The sequence below is a fragment of the Neophocaena asiaeorientalis genome, unplaced genomic scaffold (assembly GCF_003031525.2).
Source record: "Neophocaena asiaeorientalis asiaeorientalis breed wild unplaced genomic scaffold, Neophocaena_asiaeorientalis_V1.1 scaffold5, whole genome shotgun sequence".
Classification (NCBI taxonomy): Eukaryota; Metazoa; Chordata; class Mammalia; order Artiodactyla; family Phocoenidae; genus Neophocaena; species Neophocaena asiaeorientalis.
Window position 1 is genome coordinate 3,815,448 of NW_020174698.1, and position 13,134 is coordinate 3,828,581.

Genomic DNA, 13,134 nt, shown 5'->3' on the forward strand with positions numbered 1-13,134 from the left:
ATATGATGTGGCAAATGCTGATATCTAATAATATGAATAGCTTACAAATTAAAGCAATTTTCAAGTAATTTTTCACTCGACAAAAACAACTAAATCTACAAAACTTCAAAATAATTGTGAGTAATTTAAAATGCAGCTTATATATGTGTATATATGTATATATATATGTATAGGCTTTCTACGTATACATATTCTGATGCAAAAATCAGATCGTATTTTCTGACAGGTTGAATGCATCTTATTAAAACAATAGGGTGAAATATTTGAAATAGTTATTATTGTTGCCATATGTTGTGGCATAATTATGAGTTAATCATATGAAAAGGTATCTAGAAAAAAATTCAATTCCTATTTTAAATACATGTTAGGTATTTCTCTCTTTGAAAAGAAAATGCAGCAGATATGGACATTTTTCCATTCCCAAAACCATTTTTAAGAAAAACCATTTTTAAGAAAAATTTTGGAGTAGGCTTTCTCTTAAAATTCAAAATAAAACCAAAAACTAATAGAATTTCTTTTCCGTTTTCTATTTTTGTTGTTGTTAAGTAAGATCAGAGAGTAAATCCTTGGGCCACATTTTTTACATTTTGAAAAATATGTACGGGGCAAATACAAAAAGGAAGCCTTGCTAAAGGCCTTCAAAATATTGCTCGGGGCTATCTGTTCTTTCTGAATGCTTCCAGCTATAGAGGAGGAGCAAAAATTTCAAGAAAATCAACAGAACAATAAATAATCCATTAACTATATATTACTTGAGTATAATGCTGTGATGTTATTGCTTATGAGATATAATATTTATTTACTAGCAGATCCCTAACATGTAAAGCCACAACAAAGTTTGAAACGTGATGCTGGGTGTCTTCAGGGTTGTACACTTACCTCCTGTCCCATTTGTGGTGACCGATGTGCTGCTGAGATTAGCTTTCTCCAGTTTGGAGCTACCAGGAGTATCGCCACCTCCAACGAGAGGATGAGGACTCGCTAGGTCCTGCATTTCCATAGACCTGTTGGAGCAGGAAGCAACAGAGAAAAAGTTGAAATTTCAGCAATGCTTTCTTAATAAACTCTGTATATCACTCTACTGAGCATGCAGGTGATCTCACAATAATAGGAATTGAAACCCACAGCTAAGACTTTTTGGTTAATCAGGTGAACGTGACGGTCCATTAAAAATTAATAAATAAGTAAAGCTTCCATGATAGTTAAGCTTCCTCATTTGTTTGTTATTTGTAATAACCATACAAAAACTCAGATCTACAGGAAGGAATGAAGAGTGACAGAAAGGTAAATTTGTAGGTAAATACAAAAGATTATCTTATTTTTCTCTTAATTCATGAAAGACAGTGAACTGTGTAATTTATGATATAGGATAAAAGTATATGTGACAACAACAGCACAAAGAATAGTTGCCAGGGGTGGGATTGGGGTGGAGATGAATAGGCAAAGCACAGAGAATTTTTAGAAGAGTGAAAATACTCTGTATGATATTGTAGTGAAAGATGTATGTCATTATACATCATGCAAACTCACAGAATGTACAGCACCAAGAATTAACACTAAGGTAAACTATGTACTTTCAGTGTAGGTTCATCCTTGGTAACAAATGCAGCATTCCGGTGAGGGATGCTGATAATAGGGGAGGTTATGCATGTGCAGGGCAGGGGGTAGATGGAAAATCTCTGTACCTACTGTTCAACTTTGCTGTAAGTGTTAAACTACCCTGAAAAATAAAATCTTAGGAAAAATCAAATCAAAATTGGTCATATGCAAATAAAGCAGTGGTTAGTGAGAAATTTATATCTTTAAACGGTTACATAAGAAAAGAAGGGTTTAGAATCTGTGATCTAAGTTTCTACCTTAAGAAACCAGTGACAGAAAGGCAACTGAACCCAAAGTAAGTAAAAGACAGGAAACAATAAAAAGCAGAAATCACTGAAATAGAAAATCTATGAACAACAGAGACAATTTACAAATCCAGAAGATGATCATTAGAGATACTGAAGATATTAAAAAGGATGATAAGAGAATATTATGAACAATATTATGCCAAATAATTCAATAATTTAGATAAAATCAGACTTTCTTGAAAGACACAAACTATAAAAACTTATAACAACTTTTAAAAACTGTCCTATACCAATTAAAGAAATTGAGTTCATTATTAAACATTTAAAAAACTCCATGGCCATATGGTCACATTAGTGAATGCTAGCAAACATTTAAGGAAAAATAACAGCCATCTTTTATAAATTCTTTTAGAAAAAAATAGCAGGTAACACTTTTCACTCCACTGTAAGAGACCAGAATTACCCTGATCCGAAGTCTGCCAAAGGCAATTCCAAGAAAAAAAAAAATTATGGATTTATATTTCTCATGAAAATAGATGAAACAATATTTCAAAAACTATTATCAAATAAAATCCAGCAATGAAAAGGGTAATATATGATGACCAGGTGTGTTTTATTCCAAGAATTCAAGTTGAGTTAACACGTAAAAATCAATAAATGTAATTCAATATATTAACAGAATATACTTTCAATGGGTGTAAAATGCATTTGACAATATTCATTATCCATTCATGATACAACTCTCAGAAAACTAGGAAAAGAAGCATTTGCCTCCCATATGATAAAGACCATTCTTGAAAAATCTACACTTATTTCATGATGAAATATTGAATGATTTCTCATTAAAGAAAGATCAGAACTAAGGCAAGAGTATCTCTTTTTCCCACTTCAATACAACATTTTATTGGCACTCTTAGTCAGTGGGAGAAAACAAAAATGAATAAGTAAAAGGGGTAAAGCTTAGAAAGAAAAATTGTTAATTCAATAAAATAGTTAACTGATAAGGACCTGCTGTATAAAAATAACCTGTTAATTCACAGGTAACATAATTGTTTATGTAAAATATTCTGAGAAATCCATTAAGAAAAACCCTACGAGAACTAATGGGTGGATTTACCAAAGTTACAGGTACAAGGGCCTTGCCAATAATAAATAAAAACATGAATCAAAAATATCTGAAACATCAGTCAATGCCTTCCTAGTTCAAACACTGAACTACCAAAACAGTGGCTGTTCAGGAGGTTGGAAGTTGGGTTATTCACAGTCCCGCTCCAGCTCAACTCAACTCCAAAAGGAATCTGAATGCTCAGACCCTTGTTTTCACAGCCAGCCAGAACAAGTGACTTAGACACTTTGGGAAATAAAACAAAACAAATACCATGCTTCAGTCTCTACTGAGTTTCTGTACATAATCTTCAGAAAACTATAAATACATGATTTTCAGAATACTATAAATTATTTTGTACATAATGGTCAGAATGACATCTTGAGTCATAACAAGAAGCAGGAATATATGACCCATAGTAGAGAGAAAACATAGTAAATAGAAGCAGACCTGTAGATGACTCAGGATTTGGAATTAGCAGACAAGGATTTAAAAAACTATTGTGTATATGTGAATAATTTATAGGAAAAGATACGTACACAAGGTATAAACATATAAATATGCCACGTATATGGATATATATATGGCATATATACATATGTGCCATATATATTTTATATGTATGTGTAATTATGAATATAACGTGTATGTATTACATCTAAATATCACATATAGAAAAAAATGAAAACTGCAAAATAGAGCCAAATGAAGGTTCTAGAATGAATATTATCATATATTAAATAAAAAAATAGTCTTTGGATGGACTTCAAGGCACTGCAAAAAAAAAAAAAAAATTCAGTAAATCTGAAACTGGGCCAGTAGAAGTTATTCAAACTGAAGCAGACAGACAAAATATTGGGAAAAATATTGAATAAAGTAAAAGTAACCTGTGGAATATTATTAGAAAGCAAGAAAGGGAAAGAGACAGAATAATTTCAGAATAAATAATGGCCAAATTTGATAATAAACAGCAACCCATAAAGCCCTGAAACATAATAATTGAGAAAAAGAAAAAGAAAACCAAACCTTCAGCACATTACAGTCAAATTCTTAAAATAAGATAAAGAGAAATCTTTATAGCAATCGGATAAAAAAGACACAGAGGAGAGGAGAATAGTAGGAACCCCCAAAAGTATTATGGGTAGCACACTCCTGATAACAGGCTTAATTACGGTAAACAACGAATGCTCATGATTTTATCTTCTCCTACCGAACCCACCCAACATAAATATTTTTAGTTTAATTGAACTAATAAATGAATAATTGCTTATTACATGCAAACTACTGTCACAGGTGTTAGGCTTGCTAAATGGAGAAACCATGGTCCTACCCTCAAAGAAATTTATGATCTAAATGAGAAAGCAGATCCTGTGCATAGAAAACTACAGTACATTAAGTATCCAGACAGAGCCTGGGGGCACATCCTGGAGAAGGTCATTGAGAGCTGCGTTCCCTCCCTCTGACCAGAGGCCTGTGGGGCTTGGGAGACATATGAATAGGTTTTTCCAGCTTTACCACGCGTCCACTACTGGGTTACGCCTGAAGGAGTTGTACAGAAATTCTTTAAGTGGTTGGGATAAATGCTGCGTAGAAGGTAAGAGGCTCCATAAGAGTTAGGAGGTGGATGGGGCCCTCAGAGGGGAGCATTCAGGAGCAGAGGCCAAAGCAAGACAGAAACCTTTGGCCAGAGAGGTTTCATCACATTCAGTTCATTTTAGGGTGCCAGGGGAATGTGCTGTCAAACTTGAGGAGTTTATCCCTCTTTTTTTGTTTTTCTGGGTTTTTCTGACCATGCCATGCGGCATGTGGGATCTTAGTTCCCCAACCAGGGATCAAACCAGCGCCCCCTGCAGTGAAAGCGCAGAGTCTTAACCACTGGAACGCCAGGGAGTTTATTCTTGACCCATAGGCAATGAGGAGGCATCGAGGGTGGTTGATCTGGGGAGTCATGAAAAAAATCAGTTGGAGGATTGATGTTAGCAGTGGTTGTTGGCGCGCAGGGTGCCTGCGCCACAGGACTACTAAACCCAAGATGGGTTGATGGGAGATTATAGAGGCGAGTTTTCCAAGGAGTGGGGCAGGGACTGTTGTTACTATTAATACTGTGAACTCACTTAAAGAGTCTAGAAAATTTTCTCAGAAATTGTTAGCTGGGTTTTGATGAATTCAAAGAAGGGGTTCTAGGGGAAGCATCTGGCTGATAGTGTTACTGAAACTGCAAGGTAGTGTAGGGGCTCACAGCCAATCCGAACCACATGCAACGTGAAGAAGCAAGGAAAATCAGTCACGAATGAAAGGATGGAGCCCACACTACAGAGAGGAGCAGGAATATGTCACTCCTGGAAAACAAAAGAAAGATAGCCTTTGTATCTTACATTCCAGTTTCCAGGAAGCCAAAATGCAATTATCTGCCTCTTTACAGTAAGTCTCCTTTGCTTGAATTTATTTTAATGGGTTGATATTTCTTACAATTAATAGAGCCTTTAGAGAATAGGCATGCATTATTGCTATAAACTATACATTATTGCTATAAGAAAAGAAAGAAGACTTGCCCTGTACTTTCTTTTGTATGTTAAACTTCAGATTCTTTTTAAGTCTAGTTCATACAATATGTAACATATAAAATATAAAGTTTACCTTAGAGTTCAACAGCAGAAAATGTTTAACAGCTACCAGTTTTTACTGAGTACATATTGTAAGACACAGCCTATGCCTGGTACTTCAAATATACCCTCTCTGTTAATCTTTACATTAACACACTGATGTGCATATTATTTTCCATATTTTATAGATAAAGAAATTGAGACTCAGAGAGGATATACAGCATGCCCAAGACCTCACAGGTTGAAAGTAGCAGCACCAAGACTTGAACTCAAGTCTGTTTGATGCCGGAGCCCAGGTTCTTTCTGTCACATTATATGTTTCCCATTTTTAAAAGTGGCTTTAATTTTTTCACACTGTGAAACCACAATCAGGAATGCATATTCTTGCAATAACACATTTTGAATGGTTTTCAAAAAATACTCAACTCAATATAAGCTTCTACTCTGACAAATCTACATTACCATATTTAAAGGAGACCCCTTTCTAAATAGCAGAGAATTATATTCAATATTCTGTGATAAACCACATTGGAAAAGAATTTTTAAAAGAATGTATATATATGTATAAAGGTGCCCCTTTTTATCCTCCGAGATTGTCACTTTCAACCCATGTCATAAGGCCATGTGAATACTAGCATCTTTCTGGACAATATAAAAAACAAACTTATCCATAAACACAAAAACTCTTAAAAAAAAAAAAGAAAAGAAAGAAGACTTGCAGGTCACGTGCAGCTGTTTTCTTACTTCTTGTCTGCATTCTTCTGCAGCACAGGTGGAATTTATTTCTAGCAGACTTAAATATCCTCTTCAAACCCAAGGAAGAGCATGCTTTATACTTGTGCATTTAGAGTCTCCTGTAACTCAGAAACCATGATTCCTTCTGCACAGAGCCTGGTAATGAGTCATAGACTGTTTATTTACAGGCTAAGATTCCACCAATTCTTCATGACCCAAGAAATGCAAAAACATCCTAGACTTTCAAAGGCATTCACTCCTATGCCAGCTTTTCTCTTTGCATAAAGTGGACAGTGTGTATGCAGGGCTCTGTGTCCCAAGCTCTCAGAGTCTACCTAACTAGCCAATTTTCATTTGGACCGTCAGAATGCATTTAAGGGCAAGAGTTCAGGTATTTGCTTTACTCATAACTCCCTTTTTTATGTAATATAAGCCTTTTCATCCTCCTTAGCTGAAAAATTGGAATAACAAAATCAGCTTTTACTTAAATAATGAGAGTATAGGTTGCATTAGGGCAGGGATTATTTTCTATTCATTGCTTTTTTCCTCTACACTCAGAATTGTGTGGGGTACTTAGTGAGTGCTAAGGATAAATAATAAAATAGGAATAGGAAAAATGCTGATGAAGCGATTTGAATAACTTGGAGTCAAGAGTACTCTGGTTCAGCAAACACTGCTTGAGCATCCAGGAAGTTCAGGGACATTTCTAGGAATCCAGAAAGTATCTTCTGAGAGCTTGGAGGCTAGTAGGAGAGCAAAGGGATGGGTGGAGGGAGACGGGGATTAGCACTGTGATGTCAATGTGTATGGAAGGTTTCATATCTGCATGTGCAATGTTAGAACTCCCAAATGAGTGAGGTGTGTGTGTGTGTGTGTGTGCACCCATGAGCGTGCAAGAGGGCGGGGAGGAAGATGCCCTGCATGGATACAGAAAACCACTGTGCGAGAAAAAATATAATAAAGCCATTTAGTCAACTTAGATTGGATGAAAGTCATAGGCATGTCACTACTGGGTGCCAATTCCCACTCTCTGGAAAAAGCACATCCGTCCACCTTAAACGAACACATTTCAGATTAGGAGCCAAGAAACCCTTGTCCCAGCTGCAGTCCTGAGCCAGTTTCTCCCCTGGCTCAGTTAGGCTGGGAGATGTGGATGCTCTCTGCCGCACGGTGTCTATGTCACTGATCAGGTGGCCAGACAGTCCCAGAAGGAGGCCCTCACTAGCCCATTTCAGCAGACATCATCAGAACTGGGCTCTGCTGCAGAGAAAAGGAAATGTTGGAGGAAGAAAACCCCTATCAACAAGGATCAGGGAAGTGGGCCATGAATAATGGGAGCTATTCTTGCAATTTGTCAGTGACCTCATGCTTGTCCCTGAGGCCAGCCCGAATGCTTGCAGTGCAAGTGACCCGTCTGCCAGAGTGACCTCAGGCCCTGGAGTAACAGCAAATAAAGCCATGGACACACTGTTCTCTGGACACTTTTATAGTCCTTCCTTTCCAGGGCTTCCTTACAGATCTAGACGAGTCCTACAGCTCTGGCCCTTTCTTCACTACGACTCTTAACAGATTATTTAGATAAAACATGGTCTCCCCACCCAAGAAATGTGAGTAAATTTTTAAAAAGTGTATCTCTAAAGCATTTCTCTAAATTTAGGTTTTCAAAGCCCCCCCCCCTTTACTTTGAAAACAAAGGGAAAAAAAGCCCAATGAATTCTCCAACCGTTATTTGAATAGTACAGGACTCAAGTTTCTGTTAGATCAGTTACAAACCATGGTTAATGAAGCAGGAAATTATTTCCCTCCAGTAAGCAGAAGAAGAAAGGCATACCGCCACAATAAAAACATCTAATACCATTAATTATACCAAGAAATATATAGACTCTTTTTCTAAGGAAAAAACTCTACCAGTAAGGATCAAACATTTTACTGGATGATTGAATGAGGGTTTTTCAACGCTAGAATGTTGAATTGAAAAGAGCAAAGCATTAGCATAATGTACACAATAAAGATAGCTCCCTATGAAAATGATGGAATTTCGGAGTCTTGAGGGACATTCAATGTCCTCGAATGCAAAAATACCATTTTATGCGCAAGGCTGTGAGTACTATGTTAAGGGCCTGTCCTATAGGCTGAAACCTGGGTTTTAAACTCCATCTCTATCACTTGCCAGTCAATGGACTTTAGGCTCAAAAATGGAGTTAATGATACCCACTGGAGGGTTACTGAGTGAATGAAATAAGATCACGCACGCAAATTACACAGAATTTGGCACACAGTGTATCTTTATGAATGTTAGCTATTACTAAAGTCACTTCTACAATGCTGTCAATAAATGTCTGATTTGTCTGTTTGAAAACCTGTAGTATCAAGAAAATTGTTTTCTTAAGAGGCAGCCCATTTCATTTTCCACTCACTTATTAATCAGAAAGTCTTCCATACATGGTTTCCATGCAACTTTGGTCCTGGAAGAAATTTAACCCATTGACATGGGGTAAGTCTAAACTTTCTTTCCCATAACTTCCCTTCAAACCTCAAAGAGGAATGTCCCAACTCAGAGCCTTAAAGGTGCAAAACATGGTAGGAATATTAAAAGGATCACTCTGGACCCATCAGTATAGTCTGAAGAGTACACTAGCTTTGCTATCAGACACTTTACAGTATGAACATACACTGAAACCCAGCCAACCAAACCCCTATGATTTCTCCCATGTGATGCTTTAGAGCCCTGTTTTCTCTCAGCCACAACACATGCCGTTGGCATTTGGAACCTAAGTGAACAGCTTTTCATATGTTCCTCTTAAATGCTATCTTGTTGGATTGAGTCCACTGTTTTATCTTGTCCTGTCAGATTCTGATTCTGCTGTTCCAAGTATTCTTTCCCTGTGCCATGACACCCATAAACTTTCCTAGCACGCGCTCGTTGCCAAATCACAATAAACATGTTGAACAGGCCAATGTCAAGGACAGGTCTTGAAGAAGGCACTAGAGTTATATCTTTAGATCTATATCACTGGGAGATAGTTATTGAGCTAATAGCAGTACTATCTTTCAGTCTCTATTTTTCTGTATTTTCCTCATAAATATATCAAGAGCCTTTGAGACACACGCTGTTGAATGCCACATGTGCTGAGTATAATGTGGGCCTTTGTTCCTCTTTTCTGGTATTGCTGTCAGGCTATTCTGGCACAGCTTTTGCTTAGAGAACTTATGCTGGATTCTCATGATCACAGCCCTCTTTCTAATTATTTATATTTAGTTATCTAAGAAGGTAATTTTATTTTTTTGAGATTGATTTCGAACATTTTATTTTAATTTTTAAAATTTTTATTGAAGTATAGTTGATTGACAAAGTGGTGTTAGTTTCAGGTGTACAGCGAAGTGATTGAGATATACATATATATGTATATACACACCTATATATGTGTGTACAGTGACGTGATTCAGATATATATATATATATATATGCTTTTTCAGGTTACTACAAAATATTGAGTGTAGTTTCCTGTGCTCTACAGTAGTGGATCCTTACTGTTTATCTATTTTATACATAAAATATATAAAATATTTATTTTATATATAGTAGTGTATATATGCTACTCCCAAATTCCTAATTTATCCTCCCCACCACCTTTCCCCTTTGGTACCCTTAAGTTTGTTTTCTATGTCTGTTTCTGTTTTGTAAATAAGTTCATTTTTTATCACTGGTCTAAAGTTTATTGTGTCACACAATGAAACAATGAAAAAATGATTTCTCTTTAGAAATCTGATCCTAAAATACACATATGGCATGTGCTTTATTAGATAACAATATGGATGGGGAAGGAGGAACAGGAATCTAAGTCTATGATCTACTACTTAGGAAAAGTTAATGGGTGTGTGTGTAGATGGTTTTCCTAATATCTTCTCAGGTTTACACGGCTCTCGAAATAACACAGTGAGTCCTCCACAGACAGGCATTCTGCACTCTCCCTTTCTATGCCAAGACATTCTGTATCTTTATGAGCTTACTCAACCCATTCACTTTGAACGCAAGGAAGTTAGCACCTGCCACGGGGGATCAGAATGTGAAATGTGAGGAGGGAGCCCTGTGATAAGTACCTGACCTTTTACCAAACAAACAAAAAAAACCTCTAAGAAAACAATGAAGAAAATGCAGTAATATACCAATATACCAACCAGAGTGATGTGCGGCTCTTAATACAAGCAATTAAAGTTCCACTCCACAGGAAGCAATGGTTGCTTCCTGTGTGTAATTCACAGAACAGCCAGCAATGCCAGGAGACATCAGGGAACTCCCCCACTGCCCCACCCTTATGACCCCATAACACGATAGTCTCCACTAAAAAAAAAGCCAAACAAGCCATCTTAGTGATAGGAACTTGGGGCCCATTGCTCATCTGACGTAATACTTCACGGAGCAGGTCCAAACACAATGCAGGGCCCTTGAAATCAGCAGGAGCTCGGCACTCTGATCCATGCCAAAGAGCAAGATGAGAAATGGGGCTGGTATAAATATTCATTGGGAAGTTACGGCCAACCTCCTTGTGCTGTGTGTTTAATGCAACTCAAAACTGCTCCACCTGGTCCCTTCTGGCTCCCTCATGTCTACCAGGGGCTGGCAGCTGGAAGGCAGGCTGAGCTTAGAGATCTTTTAATTTGCTGTAGCACCAGAGGGACAGGCAGGAGGGATGACAATGCATATGCTGGGATTCAGTTACAGGGCTGTCTTTTTCCCAGGTGGGAGGTAACACTGACTGCAGAGAATTCAATGCTTCATCTGTTAAGGTCCCTTAGGAAAAGATGGGTGGTTTGCAAAAGCTGGGGGTGTGGAATAATGCTCTATGGTCAGCCCTCAAGACAAAAAAATCTTGGCAAAAATTATCAGGCAAATTGAATGGTATTTTGTTAGGCTCACATGCAATCTTTACTTTTCTCATTTTCCAAAGCAAAATCATTCTGTAAATTCTGCCTAGAAAATACAGATGGCTGCTCCTAAATTCTGAAATCAGTTGATGTGTAGCCTATAAAATGTAGGATGAGAGAAGCTTTGAGATCACTGTCCCATGAGTCTCACTGCCAAAAAGGTGTTTAAATATTGCATAGAGTTAGATGTGTTCCAACCATGAACATTTAAGGGGAACACACACTGTTCTGAATTTAAAGCACTGAACAGTTCCTAAAAGCTTGACAAAAATACCCACAATGTAATTTTTTCTTTACAATAAAATGGCATAATGGCATTACTCTTTAGGACCTTAAACTCAATAATCTGTTGTAGTTTGTTGGGGCTAAAGGGGGAGGGTGTGCTTCTTATTCTAACTGCTACAAAGCAAGGTTCACCAAATACATAAGTGAGGTTGACTAGTGTCTGCTGGATTATTTCTCTATGAATAGTTACTGTGCTACTAATTACAAACCAATACTATCTATTTCTTAGAGTAGATCTATCTGTGCTATTACTTGGACAAACTTCCTAGGTGGATGGCTTCATTTTTATTCTGTATTTAAAAGGAAAAAAGAAAGCTGCATTTGTTTTTATCTCTCAATTTCATGCTTGCCCTAGGACAGCCTTTTCTCCCCATGGTAGTTAGAGTGGAGCTTTGCAATAACCAACTCAAACCAAGTTCATCTTCTGCTCAAAACCTTCTAACGCTTTCCCATCGCTCCTAGAGAAATTCTCCAGTTGCTCACCTGGCCTCTCAGGTCACTTCCTTATGTGATACACCGATACACCATTTCCCTGACCTTGGCTCCCAAGTGATTCCCTCACTCATGGAGCTCCTCCAGCCCATGGCACACCATCCCCCCAACCCTGACCTGCCCATCTTCAAACATACCCGACAGGCTCCTAGAACAGGCTCTTGGCACTTGATGTTTCCTTTCCCTGGAGTACCATTCCCTCAGCCATCCTCCTTGTCCTGTTCCTCTGCTCAGACCCCCCCCCATTCAGAGAGCCTTTCTCTGCCCTCCTTATAAAACAGCAACAGCCTCACCCAATAATTACCCACTATCCAATTTATATTATAATTGTACCATTTATACTGCTTTATTCTTCTTCAAGGCAATTATCTCCCCTGACATAGTATATATTAATTTATTAGTTAATTGTCTCTCCCTCTAGAATGTATGCTCATGACAGGAGGGGAGTTTTTATTCATGGCTGTATCTATAGTGCCTAGGACTGTGCCTGGCATATAAGTGTTCAATGTGTGAATAGATTTTCCAGTGATTTCAACTGACTGACCTAGTTAGTCCTAGTTACCTAGGTTTGATCACACACCTCAATATCACTAGTTTTCTGTGGCATAGTTTTATTGTTTCTTAAAATCAACTCTCTGATAAAAAAAAATACAGTTCAAATATAAAGAATTTTACAATGTGATTGACAGAATCTCTAGCATTTTTCGTCTTTAAATTTGAAGAATAGAGTAAATTAATAATTATTTAATGAGTCCCTAGCATGTAATCAGGTACTACGTTTTCTATATTTTTAGTAAAAACATAGTTTTACCTGAAATTAAACATTTTCTTATATTCTTTGCAAAATCCAAATTTTAGCTTAAGATCGAGTATCTTAGTATGTTCAGGATGCTATAACAAAATACCACAGGCTGGGTAGCTTATAAACTACAGAAATTTATTGCTCACAGTCTGGATGCTAGGAAGCCCAAGATCAAGGTGCAGCAGGGTTGAGTTCCCTGGTGAGGGCCCTGTTCCTGATTCACGTTTTCTGCTTTCCCACTGTGTCCTCACATGGTGGAAGTGGCAAAGGAACTCTCTGGAGCCTCTTTTATAAGGGCACTAATCCCATCCATGAGGGCTCCACCCTCATGGTCTAAGC

General features: G+C 37.5%; 1 protein-coding gene across 1 annotated transcript in view; it reads right to left on the reverse strand.

Moving 5' to 3' along the window:
- EYA4 (EYA transcriptional coactivator and phosphatase 4) overlaps nucleotides 1-13,134 on the reverse strand; it is a 229,912-nt gene that overhangs the window by 67,194 nt on the left and 149,584 nt on the right. Inside the window, exon 3 of the mRNA XM_024759051.1 lies at nucleotides 880-1,004. Coding sequence (XP_024614819.1) covers nucleotides 880-1,004 — 125 coding nt within the window. The remainder of the gene's footprint in view (nucleotides 1-879; nucleotides 1,005-13,134) is intronic.